At 41.6% G+C, this 21,888-nt stretch overlaps 1 protein-coding gene across 1 annotated transcript in view; it reads left to right on the forward strand.

Annotated features, from left to right (window-relative positions):
* Positions 1–21,888, forward strand: part of LOC124787863 (high affinity cationic amino acid transporter 1-like) — a 178,818-nt gene that overhangs the window by 126,529 nt on the left and 30,401 nt on the right. Inside the window, exons 10-11 of the mRNA XM_047254826.1 lie at positions 14,142–14,338; positions 14,433–14,599. Of these exons, the coding sequence (XP_047110782.1) occupies positions 14,142–14,338; positions 14,433–14,599 (364 nt within the window). The remainder of the gene's footprint in view (positions 1–14,141; positions 14,339–14,432; positions 14,600–21,888) is intronic.

The raw sequence follows: 21,888 nt of genomic DNA on the forward strand, positions 1-21,888 counted from the left end.
GGCCAGCTCGTCCCACGCATCCCCCGATCGGACTACGACTGTGGTTGCCCGGGATACTGCCCGCATTGAGGCTGATCCCTCACCTGTGGTAGAGTGGGAGGTCGTCTCAAGGTGTGGCAGGGGGCGAAAGACATTCCAGAGGGCTGAACGGAAGGCCTCTCAAGTTTGTCTGACGAACCGGTTTCAGGCTCTGTCTCAGGCTGATCCTGATCTTCGGCCTGACATGGCTGCTTGTCCTGTTCCAGAGGTTGCCCCTCAGTCTGCAAGATCCGGGCGGTCGCAGAGGGTGGGCTTACTGGTAGTTGGGAGCTCCAACGTCAGGTGCGTAATGGGGCCCCTTAGGGAAATGGCAGCAAGAGAGGGGAAGAAAACCAATGTACACTCCGTGTGCATACCGGGGGGAGTCATTCCAGATGTGGAAAGGGTCCTTCCGGATGCCATGAAGGGTACAGGGTGCACCCATCTGCAGGTGGTCGCTCAAGTCGGCACCAATGATGTGTGTCGCTATGGATCGGAGGAAATTCTCTATGGCTTCCGGCGGCTATCTGATTTGGTGAAGACTGCCAGTCTCGCTAGCGGGATGAAAGCAGAGCTCACCATCTGCAGCATCGTCGACAGGACTGACTGCGGACCTTTGGTACAGAGCCGAGTGGAGGGTCTGAATCAGAGGCTGAGACGGTTCTGCGACCGTGTGGGCTGCAGATTCCTCGACTTGCGCCATAGGGTGGTGGGGTTTCGGGTTCTGCTGGATAGGTCAGGAGTCCACTACACGCAACAAGTGGCTACACAGGTAGCAGGAGTTGTGTGGCGTGGGCTGGGCGGTTTTTTAGGTTAGATGGCCTTGGGCAAGTACAGAAAGGGCAACAGCCTCAACGGGTGCGGGGCAAAGTCAGGACATGCTGGGACCAAGCAGCAATCGGTATTGTAATTGTCAACTGTCGAAGCTGCGTTGGTAAAGTACCAGAACTTCAAGCGCTGACAGAAAGCACCGAAGCTGAAATCGTTATAGGTACAGAAAGCTGGCTTAAGCCAGAGATAAATTCTGCCGAAATTTTTACAAAGGTACAGACGGTGTTTAGAAAGGATAGATTGCATGCAACCGGTGGTGGAGTGTTTGTCGCTGTTAGTAGTAGTTTTTCCTGTAGTGAAGTAGAAGTGGATAGTTCCTGTGAATTATTATGGGTGGAGGTTACACTCAACAACCGAGCTAGGTTAATAATTGGCTCCTTTTACCGACCTCCCGACTCAGCAGCATTAGTGGCAGAACAACTGAGAGAAAATTTGGAATACATTTCACATAAATTTTCTCAGCATGTTATAGTCTTAGGTGGAGATTTCAATTTATCAGATATAGACTGGGACACTCAGATGTTTAGGATGGGTGGTAGGGACAGAGCATCGAGTGACATTATACCGAGTGCACTATCCGAAAATTACCTCGAGCAATTAAACAGAGAACCGACTCGTGGAGATAACATCTTGGACCTACTGATAACAAACAGACCCAAACTTTTCGACTCTGTAAGTGCAGAACAGGGAATCAGTGATCATAAGGCCGTTGCAGCATCCCTGAATATGGAAGTTAATAGGAATATAAAAAAAGGGAGGAAGGTTTATCTGTTTAGCAAGAGTAATAGAAGGCAGATTTCAGACTACCTAACAGATCAAAACGAAAATTTCTGTTCCAACACTGACAATGTTGAGTGTTTATGGAAAAAGTTCAAGGCAATCGTAAAATGCGTTTTAGACAGGTACGTGCCGAGTAAAACTGTGAGGGACGGGGAAAACCCACCGTGGAACAACAACAAAGTTAGGAAACTACTGCGAAAGCAAAGAGAGCTTCACTCCAAGTTTAAACACAGCCAAAACCTCTCAGACAAACAGAAGCTAAACGATGTCAAAGTTAGCGTAAGGAGGGCTATGCGTGAAGCGTTCAGTGAATTCGAAAGTAAAATTCTATGTACCGACTTGACAGAAAATCCTAGGAAGTTCTGGTCTTACGTTAAATCAGTAAGTGGCTCGAAACAGCATATCCAGACACTCCGGGATGACGATGGCATTGAAACAGAGGATGACACGCGTAAAGCTGAAATACTAAACACCTTTTTCCAAAGCTGTTTCACAGAGGAAGACCGCACTGCAGTTCCTTCTCTAAATCCTCGCACAAATGAAAAAATGGCTGACATCGAAATAAGTGTCCAAGGAATAGAAAAGCAACTGGAATCACTCAATAGAGGAAAGTCCACTGGACCTGATGGGATACCAATTCGATTCTACACAGAGTACGCGAAAGAACTTGCCCCCCTTCTAACAGCCATGTACTGCAAGTCTCTAGAGGAACGGAGGGTTCCAAATGATTGGAAAAGAGCACAGGTAGTCCCAGTCTTCAAGAAGGGTCGCCGAGCAGATGCGTAAAACTATAGACCTATATCTCTGACGTCGATCTGTTGTAGAATTTTAGAACATGTTTTTTGCTCGAGTATCATGTCATTTTCGGAAACCCAGAATCTACTATGTAGGAATCAACATGGATTCCGGAAACAGCGATCGTGTGAGACCAAACTCGCCTTATTTGTTCATAAGACCCAGAAAATATTAGATACAGGCTCCCCGGTAGATGCTATTATTCTTGACTTCCGGAAGGCGTTCGATACAGTTCCACACTGTCGCCTGATAAACAAAGTAAGAGGCTACGGAATATCAGACCAGCTGTGTGGCTGGATTGAAGAGTTTTTAGCAAACAGAACACAGCACGTTGTTATCAATGGAGAGACGTCTACAGACATTAAAGTAACCTCTGGCATGCCACATGGGAGTGTTATGGGACCATTGCTTTTCACAATATATATAAATGACCTAGTATATAGTGTCGGAAGTTCCATGTGGCTTTTCGCGGATGATGCTGTAGTATACAGAGAAGTTGCAGCATTAGGAAATTGTAGCGAAATGCAGGAAGATCTGCAGCGGATAGGCACTTGGTGCAGGGAGTGGCAACTGTCCCTTAACATAGACAAATGTAATGTATTGCAAATACATAGAAAGAAGGATCCTTTATTGTATGATTATATGATAGCGGAACAAACACTGGTAGCAGTTACTTCTGTAAAATATCTGGGAGTATGCGTGCGGAACGATTTGAAGTGGAATGATCATATAAAATTAATTGTTGGTAAGACGGGTACCAGGTTGAGATTCATTGGGAGAGTGCTTAGAAAATGTAATCCATCAACAAAGGAGGTGGCTTACAAAACACTCGTTTGACCTATACTTGAGTATTGCTCATCAGTGTGGGATCCGTACCAGATCGGTTTGACGGAGGAGATAGAGAAGATCCAAAGAAGAGTGGTGCGTTTCATCGCAGGGTTATTTGGTAACCGTGATAGCGTTACGGAGATGTTTAATAAACTCAAGTGGCAGACTCTGCAAGAGAGGCGCTCTGCATCGCGGTGTAGCTTGCTCGCCAGGTTTCGAGAGGGTGCGTTTCTGGATGAGGTATCGAATATATTGCTTCCCCCTACTTATACCTCCCGAGGAGATCATGAATGTAAAATTAGAGAGATTAGAGCGCGCACGGAGGCTTTCAGACAGTCGTTCTTCCCGCGAACCATACACTACTGGAACAGGAAAGGGAGGTAATGACAGTGGCACGTAAAGTGCCCTCCGCCACACACCGTTGGGTGGCTTGCGGAATATAAATGTAGATGTAGATGTAGATGTAGATGACTAGTGATTCGAATCTTGACATCCCTTAAATTGCTAAGTAGTGAACATGGCCTGTCTGTAAGCTGTTATAATATGGTTTCTGTAGGCATTCATTACAAAAATATTAATTTTCAATGCTCACAGCACAATATAGATTTTTTGGGACTATGTAATTTATGTGTTAAGATGTATATAAACTTTTCTAAATAAAGTATAATTAACAACCAAATAAATAACAAAACATTCTTTCCCACCATATGTGAGCAACAGCGTAGAGACATTTCTGGGCTAGATATGTAACATCATTTCTTAGTATTTTCCACTGTGCCCATAATAAATTATTTGTATTAATTGACAGTAATATCTGTTATTTCATTATTATTGATATCATTTTTAGGGATACTATATCTACCCTTAAAAACAATAAACTAATAAATATAAATACTAGCATGAGAGCATATGAAAATAACTATAGATCTGAGCAGTGATAGTGGCACACAAAATGCACCATGCGACTGCTCGTGCAACAAAAAAAAAAAAAAAAATGTGCCCCTGCTGGAGGGTTAACAACCAACTCACAAGGTGAGTATGAGGAAGTGACAGCTGTAAAAGGCGAAAGATTTATTCATTTTGAAGGGAAACCAGAGTTAGCATCTCTGGGACCACTATGTTTAAACCAAGATTTAAGGCACAAATCATTTTAATTTTTTAATTTTGTGCTATATAACATTTCTACAATTATTAATTGTTGTTTAAATTATCCTTGTTTCTTTTATGGCACTAAATGAAGTCTGCAGCATTTTATTATTCATGACACAAAATCACATACTTTTGAGACAGTTTTTTAATAGTACATGTAAATCGGTGTTAGAGAACTGAATGTTGCATTCTGAAAAATTATGCTACGTCTGCAGCAATTGAATTTCCGCATAAAATTAAATTTCAGCATTTAAATTTGCACTTAAAAATTCCACTCAATAGATGCAAAAAGAAAGTCTGAAAAATTGACATTCAGTATTGGGATCTACATTTTTATCATCATCACTCAGAACACTTTAAATATTTAATTGGAGATACAGACAGATCCCCATCACAATTGTCCTGAAGTTCTTCCTCTGAATGATGCTCTTGTTTGGTAGTAGGACTGTGATCTCTGGATATTGTAAAATCATTATCTTTTTTGTCTATTTCGTGACCTATATTACTGACACCTTCCTTCATTCACCAAATAAAAATTTCATCAAACTGAAACGTTCTTGTGAACACATTTTGTACTGCACCACACTGAAGAAAACAGGTACATACTTCACGAGGCATGGTCTAGGAGACCCTAACACCTACCAATAACCTGTGTCAGCAAGAACAAAGATGGCAATAATGGAACTGACAGTAAATTATTGTAGGATTGGCACTTCAAGGAGGGTACAAACAATATAGAAGCATTCTGCCACAAATGACCTGGGTGATTGAGTTCAAAATTTTCTCACGGTCTGAGAGAGCATTCCTCATAAGTTAAGGGTTAATAAACATAATAAGGTGTGACTGCAGGCATCACAAGATAGTATGAATTGCTTCTGATAATCCAAAAAGGGAAGGTCATGACTAGAGTTAAATAGGTCTCTTAATTGCACACAGGTGTAAGAAGTCTTGCTACTTACACAAACCTCCTGTAATAATCAGAAAAATCTAGTAAGACTGGGAAAGCTCCAATGGCAGGTACAACCTGGCGTCTGTTCACACACCATTCTGGCTGATAATGTGTCACAAATTGTGAACATTGTTCGGTATGAAATGACACTTCTCCAAAATGTCAGTTGTGCTGCTAACAGTCAGCTACAAATGTGCTGTAAATGTACCATGCGGTCTAGGATGACCTTAGAAATTACTATGTCATGTGAGTACACCTTACACTGTTTCTGTTTCAGACCTCATAATATTCCATCTTACACCAGCACATGCTTCAATCTGAGTGGCCTCCAGAAGTACTGGTAATGATGATGGAACCCTAAGTGCAGCCTTATATCTCCTTTGCTAGTATCTCCAAATGATGGTACACACTTTGCAAAATCACATAAAATAATGGCATGCTCCAGGCTACTCAGAGTTTCTGTGAAGTTTGGCATTAGGACTGCATCCTTGCCTGTACAGTTATTTAAATACCAACAGTCATAACAGTATCTAAAGGTTCTACTCCCATCTGAGCTATTTTTCAGTACAATTACTATTTGTGCTCCCTCCCCCTCAGCTGGTACTCTCTTCTGTTAACCCAAACTGTCAAACTGTTGATTTATCAGTGGATGGAGGTAATATGGAAACAATTATGGATTCCTGTAAACAGATGATTCACTTACAGTGTGGCAATACTTTGCTGTGTTATCAGTGTTGTTGGCAATGTTCTGGAAGAGTTGAAAAACTCTGCATATTACACTGACAGCTTTTCCTTTTCCTCCTCGTTCCTTGCAAATATGACACTTTGCCCCACACTGAGGCTAAATTGATACGCTATCCTGACTTAGAGCATTTTATATTTAAATCACAATCTAATTATTCTTCCTTCAACACATTCTGATTGGCTCTCAGTGGACTTCTTCATAACCCCACCTTCATTGATTCAAAATTAGCTACGTTGATGGGCAATACCTGAATTCTGTCAACTTCTGGTACTTATGATAAACTATGACACACAAAACACAGTGCCCTGTCCAGTTCCTTGTTTTCCGCCAAGGGTCATCCACAGACAATGTATTAACTGGAAAATATGCTCCTATATCTAGCCAGACCACCCTCCCTATGCCTTTTGGTATTTTACCCTGCAAGTCAAGTCTAAGAAACTGTGCATACAGTTCAGGTGACTTCCCTTATTGTAGGCATGCGCCTTGTGGCATTTCAGTTAATACAGCAATAAAACTAAAAAACAATGATGTCTCATCCAGCTCTGCTATGCACCATTCCAGATCAACTTATGCGAGATGCTTACTTGGGAAATCCAGTCTAAATATGACATTGTAGTTATTGTCCCCTCAACAGAAACCATCCACACAAGTCTTGGAAGTCTTCTACTCAGTAGTTCATCCATGGAAAACCAAGTGAAAGAGTACTACATCCACCAATGCTACTTACTAAGTATAGCCGGGTTTGCTATGGATACCTGTGATCCAGTATCCAGTAAGAATTGACACACCCTTCCTCCTATATAGCCAGTCAAATACTAGTCTACCAGTGATTCAGTACATGGGTATTCTGAGATCAAATTTATTGTGAATGCTGCACAGTGGCCACACTGTTTCTTTTCTCCTTTAACACCAGGGTGGGATCTGTAACCTACGACCGTCTTCCTTGTGCCTGTGGAAAAATTTGCTGACATACCCATTCTGACCCCTCCCCCCCTCCCCCCCTCCCCAATGAACCATGGACCTTGCCGTTGGTGGGAAGGCTTGCATGCCTCAGCGATACAGATAGCCGAACCGTAGGTGCAACACAACGGAGGGGTATCTGTTGAGAGGCCAGACAAACGTGTGGTTCCTGAAGGGGGGCAGCAGCCTTTTCAGTAGTTGCAGGGGCAACAGTCTGGATGATTGACTGATCTGGCCTTGTAACACTAACCAAAATGGCCTTGCTGTGCTGGTACTGCGAACGGCTGAAAGCAAGGGGAAACTACACCCGTAATTTTTCCCGAGAGCATGCAGCTTTACTGTATGGTTAAATGATGATGGCGTCCTCTTGGGTAAAATATTCCGGAGGTAAAATAGTCCCCCATTTGGATCTCCGGGCGGGGACTACTCAGGAGGATGTCATTATCAGGAGAAAGAAAACTGGCGTTCTACGGATCACAGCGTGGAATGTCAGATCTCTTAATCGGGCAGGTAGGTTAGAAAATTTAAGAAGGGAAATGGATAGGTTAAAATTAGATATAGTGGTAATTAGTGAAGTTCGGTGGCAGGAGGAACAAGACTTCTGGTCAGGTGAATACAGGGTTATAAACACAAAATCAAATAGGTGTAATGCAGGAGTAGGTTTAATAATGAATAGGAAAATAGGAATGCAGGTAAGCTACTACAAACAGCATAGTGAATGCATTATTGTGGCCAAGATAGATATGAAGCCCACGCCTACCACAGTAGTAGAAGTTTATATGCCAACTAGCTCTGCAGATGACGAAGATATTGAAGAAATGAATGATGAAATAAAAGAAATTATTCAGATAGTGAAGGGAGACGAAAATTTAATAGTCATGGATGACTGGAATTTGTCAGTAGGAAAAGGGAGAGAAGGAAACATAGTAGGTGAATATGGATTGGGGGTAAGAAACGAAAGAGGAAGCTGCCTGGTACAGTTTTGCACCAAGCATAACTTAATCGTAGCTAACACTTGGTTCAAGAATCATAAATGAAGACTGTATACATGGAAGAAGCCTGGAGATACTGACAGGTTTCAGATAGATTATATAATGGTAAGACAGATATTTAGGAACCAGGTTTTAAATTGTAAGACATTTCCAGGGGCAGATGTGGACTCTGACCACAATCTATTATTTATGAACTGTATATTAAAACTGAAAAAACTGCAAAAATGTGGGAATTTAAGGAGATGGGACCTGGATAAACTGAAAGAACCAGAGGTTGTACAGAGTTTCAGGGAGAGCATAAGGGAACAATTGTCAAGAATGGGGGAAAGAAATACAGTAGAAGAAGAATGGGTAGCTTTGACGGATGAAGTAGTGAAGGCAGCAGAGGATCAAGTAGGTAAAAAGACGAGGGCTAGTAGAAATCCTTGGGTAACAGACGAGATATTGAATTTAATTGATGAAAGGAGAAAATATAAAAATGCAGTAAATGAAGCAGGCAAAAAGGAATACAAAAGGTCTCAAAAATGAGATCGACAGGAAGTCCAAAATGGCTAAGCAGGGATGGCTAGAGGACAAATGTAAGGATGTAGAGGCTTATCTCACTAGGGGTAAGATAGATACTGCCTATAGGAAAATTGAAGAGACCTTTGGAGAAAAGAGAGTCACTTGTATGAATATCAAGAGCTCAGATGGCAACCCAGTTCTAAGCAAAGAAGGGAAAGCAGAAAGGTGGAAGGAGTATATAGAGGGTCTATACAAGGGCGATGTACTTGAGGACAAAATTTTGGAAATGGAAGACTATGTAGATGAGGATGAAATGGGAGATATGATACTGCGTGAAGCGTTTCACAGGGCACTGAAAGACCTGAGTCGAAACAAAGTCCCGGGAGTCGACAACATTCCATTACAACTACTGACAGCCTTGGGGGAGCCAGTCCTGACAAAACTCTACCACCTGGTGAGCAAAATGTATGAGACAGGCAAAATACCCTCAGACTTCAAGAAGAATATAATAATTCCAATTCCAAAGAAAGCAGTTGTTGACAGATGTGAAAATTACCGAACTATCAGTTTAATAAGTCATGGCTGCAAAATACTAACGCGAATTCTTTACAGATGAATGGAAAAACTAGTAGAAGCCAACCTTGGCGAAGATCAGTTTGGATTCCGTAGAAATATCGGAACACGTGAGGCAAGGGGCGGCAGGGGTAAAATATAGGGAGCGAAAAGCTATTTACAATTTGTACAGTAACCAGATGGCAGTTATAAGAGTCGAGGGACATCAAAGGGAAGCAGTGGTTGGGAAGGGAGTGAGACAGGGTTGTAGCCTCTCCCCGATGTTATTCAATCTGTATATTGAGCAAGCAGTGAAGGAAACAAAAGAAAAATTTGGAGTAGGTATTAAAATCCATGGAGAAGAAATAAAAACTTTGAGGTTCGCCGATGACATTGTAATTCTGTCAGAGACAGCAAAGGACTTGGAAGAGCAGTTGAACGGAATGGACAGGGTCTTGAAAGGAGGATATAAGATGAACATCAACAAAAGCAAAACGAGGATAATGGAATGTAGTCAAATTAAGTCGGGTCATGCTGAGGGAATTAGATTAGGAAATGAGGCACTTAAAGTAGTAAAGGAGTTTTGCTATTTGGGGAGCAAAATAACTGATGATGGTCGAAGTAGAGAGGATATAAAATGTAGACTGGCAATGGCAAGGAAAGCATTTCTGAGGAAGAGAAATTTGTTAACATCGAGTATAGATTAATTAGTTTGGACAAGAAGAGAATAGAAGCTTCTGAAATGTGGTGCTACAGAAGAATGCTGAAGATTGGATGGGTAGATCACATAACTAATGAGGAAGTATTGAATAGGATTGGGGAGAAGAGAAGTTTGTGGCACAACTTGACTAGAAGAAGGGATCGGTTGGTAGGACATGTTCTGAGGCATCAAGGGATCACCAGTTTAGTATTGGAGGGCGGCGTGGAGGGTAAAAATCGTAGAGGGAGACCAAGAGATGAATACACTAAGCGGATTCAGAAGGATGTAGGTTGCAGTAGGTACTGGGAGATGAAGAAGCTTGCACAGGATAGAGTAGCACGGAGAGCTGCATCAAACCGGTCTCAGGACTGAAGACCACAACAACAACAACAACAACAACAACCCAATCTGGGTGTCCAGTTCACTTTCACTTACCACACCAAGCTTTTCTACAATTTTACTGAATGAGACAAGGTTGACCACATTGATAGCACATGATCTTTTCATTAAAGATTAACTTCTTCTCCCTAGGTAGGATCACAGCATCTATCTCTGCTAAGGAAATCCAGTCACCACAGCTTCATTTCAGGTCTTTGGAAATTCTATCTTTATGAGAATTTTCACCTGGCAACCCCACAAGTATGCATCTAGTGCCCTCTGCTCTGCCTCTTTAAGAATAGCCTTGTTGGTAGTGTTGTCATCTATTAGCTCATAAGTATTAATATTCAGCTTCCTAGTCTGCTTATCAAAACTTTCCACGGATTCCACTTGTCATTGAGCTGTACTATTAAATTTCTCATTGTACAACTCAGAGGGAGTTTTCCTCCTTTTCAATTCCAACCATCCAAGATGGAAATAAATAGCCACAGAGGCCCATACAAAAGTTTAAAGTTGGCATTTACTTGTCCTCCTGCAGAAAACCACTGCTGATCTGCTGCTGCCACTGTTCCTCTTCATTGATATGGACGTCAGACCACCATTGCAGTCTTCACCAGTCCTTCTAACACCACTAGTTGGAGTGCAGAGGTTCTCTGGTGGAAGTAGGTAGGCAAGATATGCCACAAGCAGCATGTTACAGTGGGGGTGTTGAGTGACTTTATGGCTGGGAGGGCTTCAGTTCAACCCTCATTCCATCAATGCTGTGACTGAACCCTGAAGCTGGTGGTCTGGTCAGGATGACAGTTGACTGGCAGTGGCCTCAAGACTGAAGCCCACCCTTTTGCAGACACTATCTCAATGACTCACTGATTTGATACCTAGCCTGATCAGAAGGTCAGTATTTATATACACTAGAGTGGGTGTGAGTGACCACCATAGATGTTATGTGTGCTGTACATCAAAGCATCCTTGGTTATGATAACCTCATTGTTCATCAACTAGGCAGGTGTGCTATGGCTCCTATGTGGGCAGCGTGTCGCAGCAAATGGCACGCTTTCAGAAATGAGTTCCTGGCTTTGTCTTGGGCTGTTACATGCCAGAATACTGTTAAAATGAAGCTTTGATTCCTAGAACAACTCTTATCTTTTAAAAAGATGTGAATTTGTTGTAGCTGTAAACCACAGACAAAATAAATAACAAGTAACTGATTGTGTTTCCCAAACAAAACATTACTATCAAAGCCTGCACCACAGTAACTTTACTATCACAAAAAATAATGTTACTCAATACTACCAGTTAGGTGATAACTAGAACATAAATTTGTAAAACTGTAATTCTTTGCAGGCCACACAAAAACTTTACAAGACTCCAAATTCAGTGGCCTTCAACTATCAAAAACCCAATAATAGAGAAATTAAGAGTAACTCATGGAAACGATTCTGTTGCTGCCCTTTAAAAGTAGTTCTTTATGTGTATTTGTTTCACTCTTATTTTAAAAAGACATTTTCATAAGTAATAATACGAGAGAAGGAAAGTTGCTACTCACCATATAGCAGAGGTGCTGAGTCACAATAGGCACCATAAAAAGATTCACACAATCATAGCTTTTGGCTATTAAAGCCTTTGTCAGCAGTAGACATGCACACACACACTCACGCAAGTGCAACTTGCACACACGTCTGCAGTTTCAGAGAGCTGAAACTACACTGCGAGCAGCAGCACCAGTGCATGATGGAAGTGGCGACTGGGTGGGGGTAAGGAGGAGGCTGGGGCAGGGAGGGGGAGGGATAGTATGGTGGGAGTGGCGGACAGTGAAGTGTTGCAGTTTAGACAGAGGGCAGGAGAGAAGGTCCTGAGGGGGGAGGGGGTAAGTAGCGGAAAGGAGAGAAATAAAAATAAAAATAAATTAAAAGACTGGGTGTGGTGGTGAAATGACGGCTGTCTAGTGCTGGAATGGGAACAGGGAGGGGGCTGGTTGGGTGAGGACAGTGACTAACAAAGGTTGAGGCCAGGAGGGTTATGGGAACGTAGGATGTATTGCAGGGAAAGTTCCAACCTGCGCAATTCAGAAAAGCTGGTGTTGGTGGGAAGGATCCATATGGCACAGGCTGTGAAGCAGTCATTGAGATGAGAGGTATCATGTTTGGCAGCGTGTTCAGCTACCAGTTTGTCAGTGGCCGTTCATGCGGACAGACAGCTTGTTGGTTGTCATGCCTACGTAGAATGCAGCACAGTGCTTGCAGCTTAGCTTGTAAATCACATGGATGGTTTCACAGGTAGCCCTGCCTTTCATGGGATAGGTGATGTTAGTGACCGGACTGGAGTAGGTGGTGGTAGGAGGATGTATGGGACAGGTCTTGCATCTAGGTCTATTACAGGGGTATGAGCCATGAGGTAAGGTATTGGGAGCAGGGGTTGTGTAAGGATGGATGAGTATATTGTGTAGGTTCGATGGACGGCAGAATACCATGGTAGGAGGGGTGGGAAGGATAGTGGGTGGGACATTTCTCATTTCAGAGCACAACAAGAGGTAATCGAAACCCTGGCAGAGAAAGTAATTCAGTTGCTCCAGTCCCAGATGGTACTGAGTTACGAGGGGAATGCTCCTCTGTGGCCGGACTGTGGGACTTTGGGAGATGGTGGGAGACTGGAAAGATAAGGCATGGGAGATTTGTTTTTGTACAAGGATGGAAGGATAATTATGGTCAGTGAAGGCTTCAGTCAGACCCTCAGTATATTTAGAGGAGGACTGCTCGTCACTGCAGATGTGACTACCACAGGTGGCTAGGCTGTATGGAGGGGACTTCTTGGTATGGAATGGGTGGCAGCTGTTGAAGTGGAGGTATTGCTGGTGGTAAGTAGGTTTGATATGAACGGAGGTAGTGATGTAGCCATCTCTGAGGTGGTCAACATCTAGATAGGTGTGTTGTTGGGTTGAGTAGGACCAGGTGAAGCACATGGGGGAAAAGTTGCCACTTCCATCATGCACTGGTGCTGCTGCTCTCAGTGTAGTTTCAGCTCTCTGAGACTGCAGATGTGTGTGCAAGTTGCACTTGTGTGTGTGTGTGGGAGGGGGGGGGGGGCATCGTGTGTTTTCCATTGTTTGTTTTCATAAGTAATGTCGCATGGAAATCATCAATTAGGTGGTAACAGGAATATAAATTTGAACAAGTGTAATGCTTTGCAGACTGTGCTAAAACATTACATGACTGTAAAATTCTTTGGTAATATGTGTCAAATAATAATAATAATAAAAGACAAATTACGGAAAACTGTTCTATTTATGATGTACAAAAAATACTTCTCTATTACATTTATTTCACACTCATTTTAAACAGAAATTTCCATTACAACTTTTCCACGGCAGTCTGTTCCAATAAAATCATGTAATCAAATTCGCGTCACACAAACTAAACAATAGTATTGACAGAAGAAACCACAAACAAAAGTTGAGGAAATGTGCAAGCTTTTTGAGCCAGTAGCTCCTCCTCGGTCTGGTAAGTCTCCTTTGAGACAGGGTTCTGAGTGGGTTTTCCATAACTCTCCCCATTCCCTAAACCTTACCAGTCCTTTTACTTCATTTCTCTTCCTTCCCATTCAACCATTCTGCCAGGAGAAAGAGCCAAGGCTCCAAAAGCTTGCACATTTCCTTAACTGTTGTGTTTTCTTCTGCACTGCTTGATGAGTAGATTTTTTATATATCCAATTATATTTTCAAAAAGTGATTATTTTTGCTTAAATGTATTAAAAATCATAGAGCTTAAATAGCAGTTTGTATTTCATCTGTATTACCTAATACATGTAGCAGGAGTTTCTTGTCAGATACAAAGCAATTTTCAGAAATAACTGTAATTCATAATAATATGGCAACAACATTAAGGTATTGTGTAATGACTATGTAGATATGTGATTCATTAAATTCAAGAATTTCTTATTTTTTCTGTTTTTTTATGTTCTAAGGTATACAGGAGAAACTGGAGAGCATCTACAAATGGATGAGGTTGCTGGTGGGAAACAAAACGCAGATTCAGATGAAGAAACCAGAAATAAACAATCGAATATTGTAGCTACTGGAAAACAAATACTTAACATTGACAGATTGAAAAGACCAACAAAACTGTCAACAAAAATTGTTGCATATGAAATTGTGTTGTATTGTAAGATACATACTTATTTATTCAAGGTGTTTACTAAGATTACAAATATGACACAAGTATTCCTAAAAATGTTATCATTTTCTTTCTCTTTCAGTCATCTTATGCATCCTGACTTCACAACTTGTAATACAAGCAGGCTCTTCTATTGAAGCAGCTGACCCATTGGCAATATCAGGTCTTGTTATTGTTTTACTGTGTATTGTCTGTATGCTGATTTCCATTGGACGACAACCTGTGTCGGAGAAGAAATTAAATTTTAAGGTACATAAAAAAATTAATGAAATGGTAAACACCATTAAAGGAACTCACTTTTAAAGACTGTGAGAGAAAGTAGTGGTTGAGAACTCTAGTTTTGCAAGAAAAGAAATAATTTTGTATAATGAAAAGGATTTTGGTACTTACTAGATGTGTCAGCAACTCAAGTCAAATTTGCAGTACTAATGGAAAGTAGTGGTATAAAACATAAGTGAGTACATACAGTCCTCCACATCAATACTGTGTAAAATATGAGACATATCTACTAAATCACATGACATACAAAGTAAATGTAATGAAAGGCATTTTGTACAGTACTAATCAAGCAAAAAGATTATGCAGCTTTTCTTCATGGCAATAAATAAATAAATTACAATGAAATGAATACCCCTAGCTGCATACAGGTGTTGATATGAGTCAATGGGGACAGTTGAAAATGTGTGCCCGACTGGGACCCGAACTCGGGATCTCCCGCTTACATGGCAGATGCTCTATCCATCTAAGCCATTTTATATAAGGCTCACTGGCCATTTGACCATCTTCCCATCTTCTTCTGTGCAGATGCACAAACGGTGCCCGAACTCTTATGGTAATTGGCAAAAAGCTGCAAGTAATGAGTATAATGGGCAGGGGCACTATGAATATAGTGTGGGACAATAAGTCGGGAATGTGGGTCTCATAGGAGGCACGCCAGAGATAAGTCCCTGCAGTAGCACTATCCTCTGTGTCCTCAGTGGCTCAGATGGATAAGTGTCTGCCATGTGAGCAGGCCCGGGTTTGAGTCCCAGTCAGGGCACACATTTTCAACTGTCCCCTTTGACTTATATCAACGCCTGTATGCAGCTAGGGGTATTCATTTCTTTGTAATTTCACTCTAATGAGCTACATGGTCACCAATGGTATCTGTTCTTTCGGGCATGTCCAAAAGGACAGATACCATCTTCATGTATATAAATAAATAAATTTCTGGGTGATTTATTTATTTTTTTACTGATACATTAAATAGCAGAAAAACTAAGATGTAAAATTCCATCACTTTTACCATCAAAATGATGCAGGCTATCAATGATACAAAATCATGAGTTGGGTGGAGTGACTGACAAAAATGTACAAGTTACAGAATTTGTTTGACAATACTGTCAAAGTACATACACTAATTTACTTTTACATATAGTTTCCAGCCGTACTGAGACATATGTCATAGTGTTTGATAAGCTCTGATATTCTGCAATCAGACAACTCTACCACCCATGACTGAAGACTTTGTACAGAAGGGTTTGTGGCAAAAACTATAAAGCTCATGAAGTCCATCATGAACACTGTGAAGTTTATGGCACAAATGTAATGAGTGAAGTTGCTGTATGACAGTGGTGCTTTATGTTAAAAAATGGGTGAACCAGTGCCCTTGATGAAGAGAGAATTGGTTGATCGACTAACGTGATTGTAGATCTGATTCGTTTGGCCAACGAAAGGGTAGAGAGAAATGCAGATTCACCATCTTGGATCAGCTTACTCATACTCTTCTGCACAAAACCTCCAGGTGACAGAATTCAATGGTTGCTGAATTTCAAATATTGTCGAATGCTTTGACAGATGCGTCAGTGTGGCTGGGAACTATGTGGCAAAATAACTTAGAGTATGCACTTTCACAGTATTGTAAATCAAATTCTGTAATGTCATTCATATTTTTTAAAAATAAATAGAGGTTACTTTATGAATTGCCCTCATTTTACCTGTAACGTTTCTGAGAGTTAACATTTTTACATTTGCATGTGCTTTTAGGGTTAAAATGAATAGCCTCCAGTTTCTAATATCAGTGTTATTTCAACATTTCTTATTTATTTAATTTCAGTTACTGCCTATATATACTTGTTCCATCTGACTTATTAGGTTTTTTCACCTATGGGTAGATGTAGTGGGCTATTTTTTTGTGTACTCTGATTTTGAATTAAATCAGTGTATGGTGACATAAATGATATGGCCACATGTTAGAGTTAGCCTCCAGGCACTCCTCTCAGCCAGAACAAAGTTTGTTCCTGATACTGGTCAACAGACTGATTCTTATGGGAAAAAATCCTGCCAGGCACACAACACCATGTACACAATTTAGGAGCCTGTACTTCCCACTGCTAATACAATATACAAACACCGTTAGGATTATTAACTGTAGTTAGCCCAAATTTTGTGTCCACCAGTAGGAAGTAGTGGTGTGCTTTATTGTTAAAGTTCTTAGAGTGAACATTCCTAGAAGAGTCAACCAGTATATTGCTATCCCATATGTATATCTTGCAAAAAAACCAAAAATGTATTACAAACATTAGAGCTTATGTAGATGCTTATCAACAACTGTTCTTCCTACAAACCATTCATCACTGGAACAGTGAAAGGGGCAAGTGACAGTGGTACACAAAATACCCTCCACTGTGCACCGTAACATGGCTCGTGGAGTATAGATGTACACACAGATGTATACACAGATGTAGATAAGCTTGACATCTTGGTTGTTCAAAAAATGGAGGCATGACTGGTATTTTTGTGTTTGGTGGATTTTGTTTTTTGGGCATTAGACCTGCTGTGGTCAAAGGCATATGTCTGTACCTAACATTTTGTGATTTTGTGTGCTAATGCTGGAGACATTATGAGTGGCTATAAAGTTTGAAACTGCTGTCTGACACTTTAACCACTGAAGGCCCCTAAATTGTGTACATGGTGTTGTATGCCTGGTAGGATTTTTTCCATAAGAATCAGTCTGTTGATCAGTGTCAGGAACAAACTTGATTATGGCTGAGAGGAGTGCCTGGAGGCAAACTCTAACAGAGAGAAAGATAAATGTTAGAGTTATAAAGTTTAAAACCTATACACCACTAAAAGTTTGTACAAAGTGAATTAGTCATTCCTATTAAGGCATGTCTGTAAGTAAGGCTCCATACATTCTCAGCACTGACTCAACAATGACATGCCTTAATCTCACTGTTGTTCTTGTAAGTTAGTGGCAAACAGCTCCATTCGAAGTGATTTCACATCTTTTTATATTAGTGCCCCAGAAAGAAAGGAGGATGTGGGGGGTTCATCTACTGTACTCTGAAAGGAATAAAGCAGTGAAGAATATTTGCAGAACACAGCTGCAGTTTTATGATAGCTAGCTTAATGACTGTAAACTTTATGAACGGAACAATCTGCAGAACATCATGACATCAGAGAAAACGAGTCTTGATGACTTACCAGAATTGGCGATATTGCACAAGAGTAGAATGTTAGCCATGGCTCAGTATCAACTTACAGACTAAAAAAAAAATTTGGAAATATCATAACAACATTTAAGGCAACCTAATAAGGAAGGAAAAGATTTCCTTTGTCACAAAATGACAGTTGATGATAAGTGGGTCCCCCATTATGAACCACAGAGTAAGCAATGATTGATAGACACTTCTTTTCTGTAGTATGTTTGTTGTACAGAGAAGATGTACCGACTGGCCGCCATTTCATCCTCAGCTGATAGGTGTAATTGGATGTGGATATGGAGGGGCATGTGGTCAGCACATTGCTGTCCCAGCCATTGCATGTTTTTGTGACTGGAACCACTGCTCCTCAGTCAATTAGTTCTTCAGTTGGCCGCACTAGGCTGCGTACACCCCACTTGCAAAACAGTGATCAACAGACCTGGACGGTGACCCATCCAACTGCTAGCCATGCCTGACAGTGCTTAATTTTGGTGATCTGACGTGAACCAGTGTTACTAATGCAGCAACACCATTGGGACTTCCAGTAATGGATGTTGACTAATGTCAGGTGTTTAAGGAATACAGCAACTGGTCTTCCTGAATCATAATGAAAGTGCCATGAATATGTTCAATGGTGTTAACTGAGAGCTTCAGAAAGGCTACAAGCCAAATTTCAAACTGTCATTCAGCACTCATTTGAAAAGGATTACAGTATTCCCAGCATGAGTAATTATATGTTATCCTGAAGCTGTACACTGGGCAAAAATACATAATAAAAAAAAGGCACACTCAAGTGTGTGCCAGATTGCAGGGAGAGTGGAAGGGCTGGTTTAATGTGTGGGTTGCTCTTAAGAACTTTTACTAAAACAAAAAACACAATAATCCTCAGGCACAGTACCTTAAATAAAAACAATTTCGTTTAAATATGTTTACAAATATTAAATTGAATTAAATTGCCCAGGCACAACAGCCACTTTAACAAGAACTATAACACGAAGGGTTATCCCCCAATTTTTTAAAAAATTTAACAACATGATTTTAAATGATTATGTGTACAAACCTGGTTGACAAGAAAATGTAGTCTTCCTGAAACTCCTCATTGATTGCAGACAGTTGCCTAAGGATCTCTGTTGATGTGCCATGTAGAAAGACTCCACCACACCTGGTAAGACTTCCATTGTTTTCTGTCAGCAGCAATCGTGATCACTTGTCTGTGCAATAATCAACTCGGCATCAACAGTCATTCTGTCAGTAAGTATGTCACTCCTACAAAGGATGTGGTGGTCTCACACACTCTGATGCCCAGGCGGTGCTTGGTGCATATGCTGCAAAAATTTAGAGTTGTACAGCTGTCAACTGGGGAACAACCCCATATCCATCACTGCATGGCACAACACTCTCTCCCCTCCCCTCCCCCCCTACCCTCCCCCACTCCTCCTCCTCCTCCTGATGAACATGCCTCTTCATCCATCATCTCAGAGGGTCTGTAGTGTCTGGTGAAGTCCTGTTGCAAATGAAGCAAGAGTCCACAAACTCTTCTGACTATCCAGTGCACAAGATAACTCACACAATGTATTTCTCCTTATACTTCCCCTCAAATGTTTGTTGCTAGACCTGGATAATTTCTAGGCCCTGCTACACCTATGATATTAAGCCCAATACATTGTGCCAGCCTCACTTAGACTTCCAGCTCATGGTTAAATTAGTCACTGCCACTATACCACTACTCCATACCATGCAGCAATTTTATTACTCTCAAAAGACTACCAATTTCGACCACTGTGTTGGACAACAAACACTGCAGGCAGTCTCTGCACCATCTTCAACAGGTTTCTACTATCTCTGTAAACAACATAAGAACACAGTCTAAAGTCAAAGAGGATGAGGGCATATGTGAGAACTCCACACTTCAAATTTCTATATAAGTGAAACACCATTTAATCTCTCCTGATAACCCTTGCGAAGTCCACTTCGTCCACAGACAGTGTCTTCAGCTAGCCCATTGCTCCATGCTCTGTTAGGCTTCCATTTAGTTAACAGTCCATGTACACTCACTAATATCAAGCCCCACCTTCAAAAACAGCAATAGATTGAGACATTTCCCTTATGCACAAAAGGAATGCACTTCTGAACTTTCCACATCTAGAGAAGCAACCTTACTGCTTCTTGACAATGAAGTTCCAAACTACACCTCCACCAGAGGGCTCAACTCCCTTCCTGCACTCTATCACTGTTACAGACCAACTAATCAATTTTGGGATTGCCCACAGTTCCACAACATTATTTTCACATGCCAACATTGCGGCCAATCAGCCTCCAGAGCAGAAAGTAGACACTGCAATTGGCCATTTCTTGCTAACACTCAGAGTACAACTGTAAAGTCCTGTTGCATGCTGACACTTTCAGAAGTTTGTTCTAAAAAGCTTCCAGGAAATGCCAGTGATTCTGTGGGAGACACTATTGCCTTGGCAGGCCACCCAACCAGGCCAGACTGGCACCTGTTAGCCAGATTAGGAGAAGCCCACCCTCTATCTCCAAACCAGATAATAGTTGTAGTTCCATGGACACTGGAAAACTGTCACTGTCAGTCACAACAGCCACTGGCACTCGGGCATGGCCTGGTAATGATCTGCTACACTGATGCCCCAAATTGTCTTCAAGCGATAGGAGCTTCCTGGTTAGGGAACTCAAAGAGAGACTATGAGTGCTGCTGCTTCATGAGGAACTACAGTTAAAACAACCTGATGGAAGTCCTCCTTTCTTTTAACATATCTTTGTCTCCAATTAAAAATTAAACTGAATGGTAGTATAGGGGACAAGTGTACACAGTATGCACTTTAATGAATCCTTCTTTATTTACCACAATTTACTTCCCAACAAAAGAACACAACACAGGCATATTTTCACAGCTACACAGTGGTACCACGAAGAGACAAAAGACAACCAAACAAAAGATATAACACACAATATAATGTTTGACTTCTTAGTCACTGACTATTGCACTCGTCATGTTAGCCCCTCCCCCCCCCCCCCCCCCCCTCATTTGGGAGAGCTATGCTCATGCAAACAAGACACTGTTACTTTGGAAACCTGGAGTGCCCCAGACCTCACAATAGATGCATTTGATATATCTTGCCAGAACAGGTGTGAGGGGCTGAAGAGGAAGGGATATCCAGCACAAGAGGCTGAGGAAGACTGGCTGGAGCATCCATACACTGAGTGGGAAGGAGGCATGGGGGGGGGGGGGGCTGTGGTAAATTGGTAAACGCTGGTTTCAGATGGTCAACTGAGACTGTGAAATGTGTTCCATTTTTATCAGCTATGAAGGTCTTGGTGTTCAGAAAATCATAGTGAATGGTCCTAAATAAATAGGAGCCAATGGGGGCCTGATGGTGTTGTCCATAATCCATACCTGAGGGAAAGTGAAGAGGTCTTTGGGGAAAACGGATGGTTGAGAACTGACTCGCAATGGGGGAGGAGTGCGAAGTAAGAGCATTGAAATCTGCAGCTGACGCATAATTGGCCACACTCGCCTGTCCCACAGTCACGCAAGGGGGATGAAGCAAAAAATTCACTGGGCACCTTCACTGCTTTGCCATAGACAACTTGCATTGAAGAAACCTGATATCTGCCTTTAACATGCTATTTAGTCCCAAAAAAACCATAGGCAAGGCGTCTGTCCATGTCCCACTGTGCTATGCGAAGGCACCCTTCAGAGTATAGTGCATAGGTTCTACCATCCCATTCCTACAGGGATGGTAGCTCATAGTTTGCAGGAGGTTGAAACCTGTCATTCATAGCAATTCATTAAATAATTGGAAATCAAATGGACACCCTCTGTCACATGTAATTGATGTAGAAATACTGAACCAAGCAAACCATGTGGAGATGATAGCTTGGGCAGTGGTGCAAGCAGAAATGTGAGACACTGGGCATGCCTCCAGTCACTTTGTAAGCCTGTCAATTAAAGTGACAGCATAACAAAACCCCTCTGTGCAAGGAAGAGGTCCTACCATGTCAACATGAATGTGGGCCAAATGACCTGTAGTGGTCAGGAATATGACCACAGGAGAG

Source organism: Schistocerca piceifrons, chromosome 3, assembly GCF_021461385.2.
Source record: "Schistocerca piceifrons isolate TAMUIC-IGC-003096 chromosome 3, iqSchPice1.1, whole genome shotgun sequence".
Taxonomy (NCBI): Eukaryota; Metazoa; Arthropoda; class Insecta; order Orthoptera; family Acrididae; genus Schistocerca; species Schistocerca piceifrons.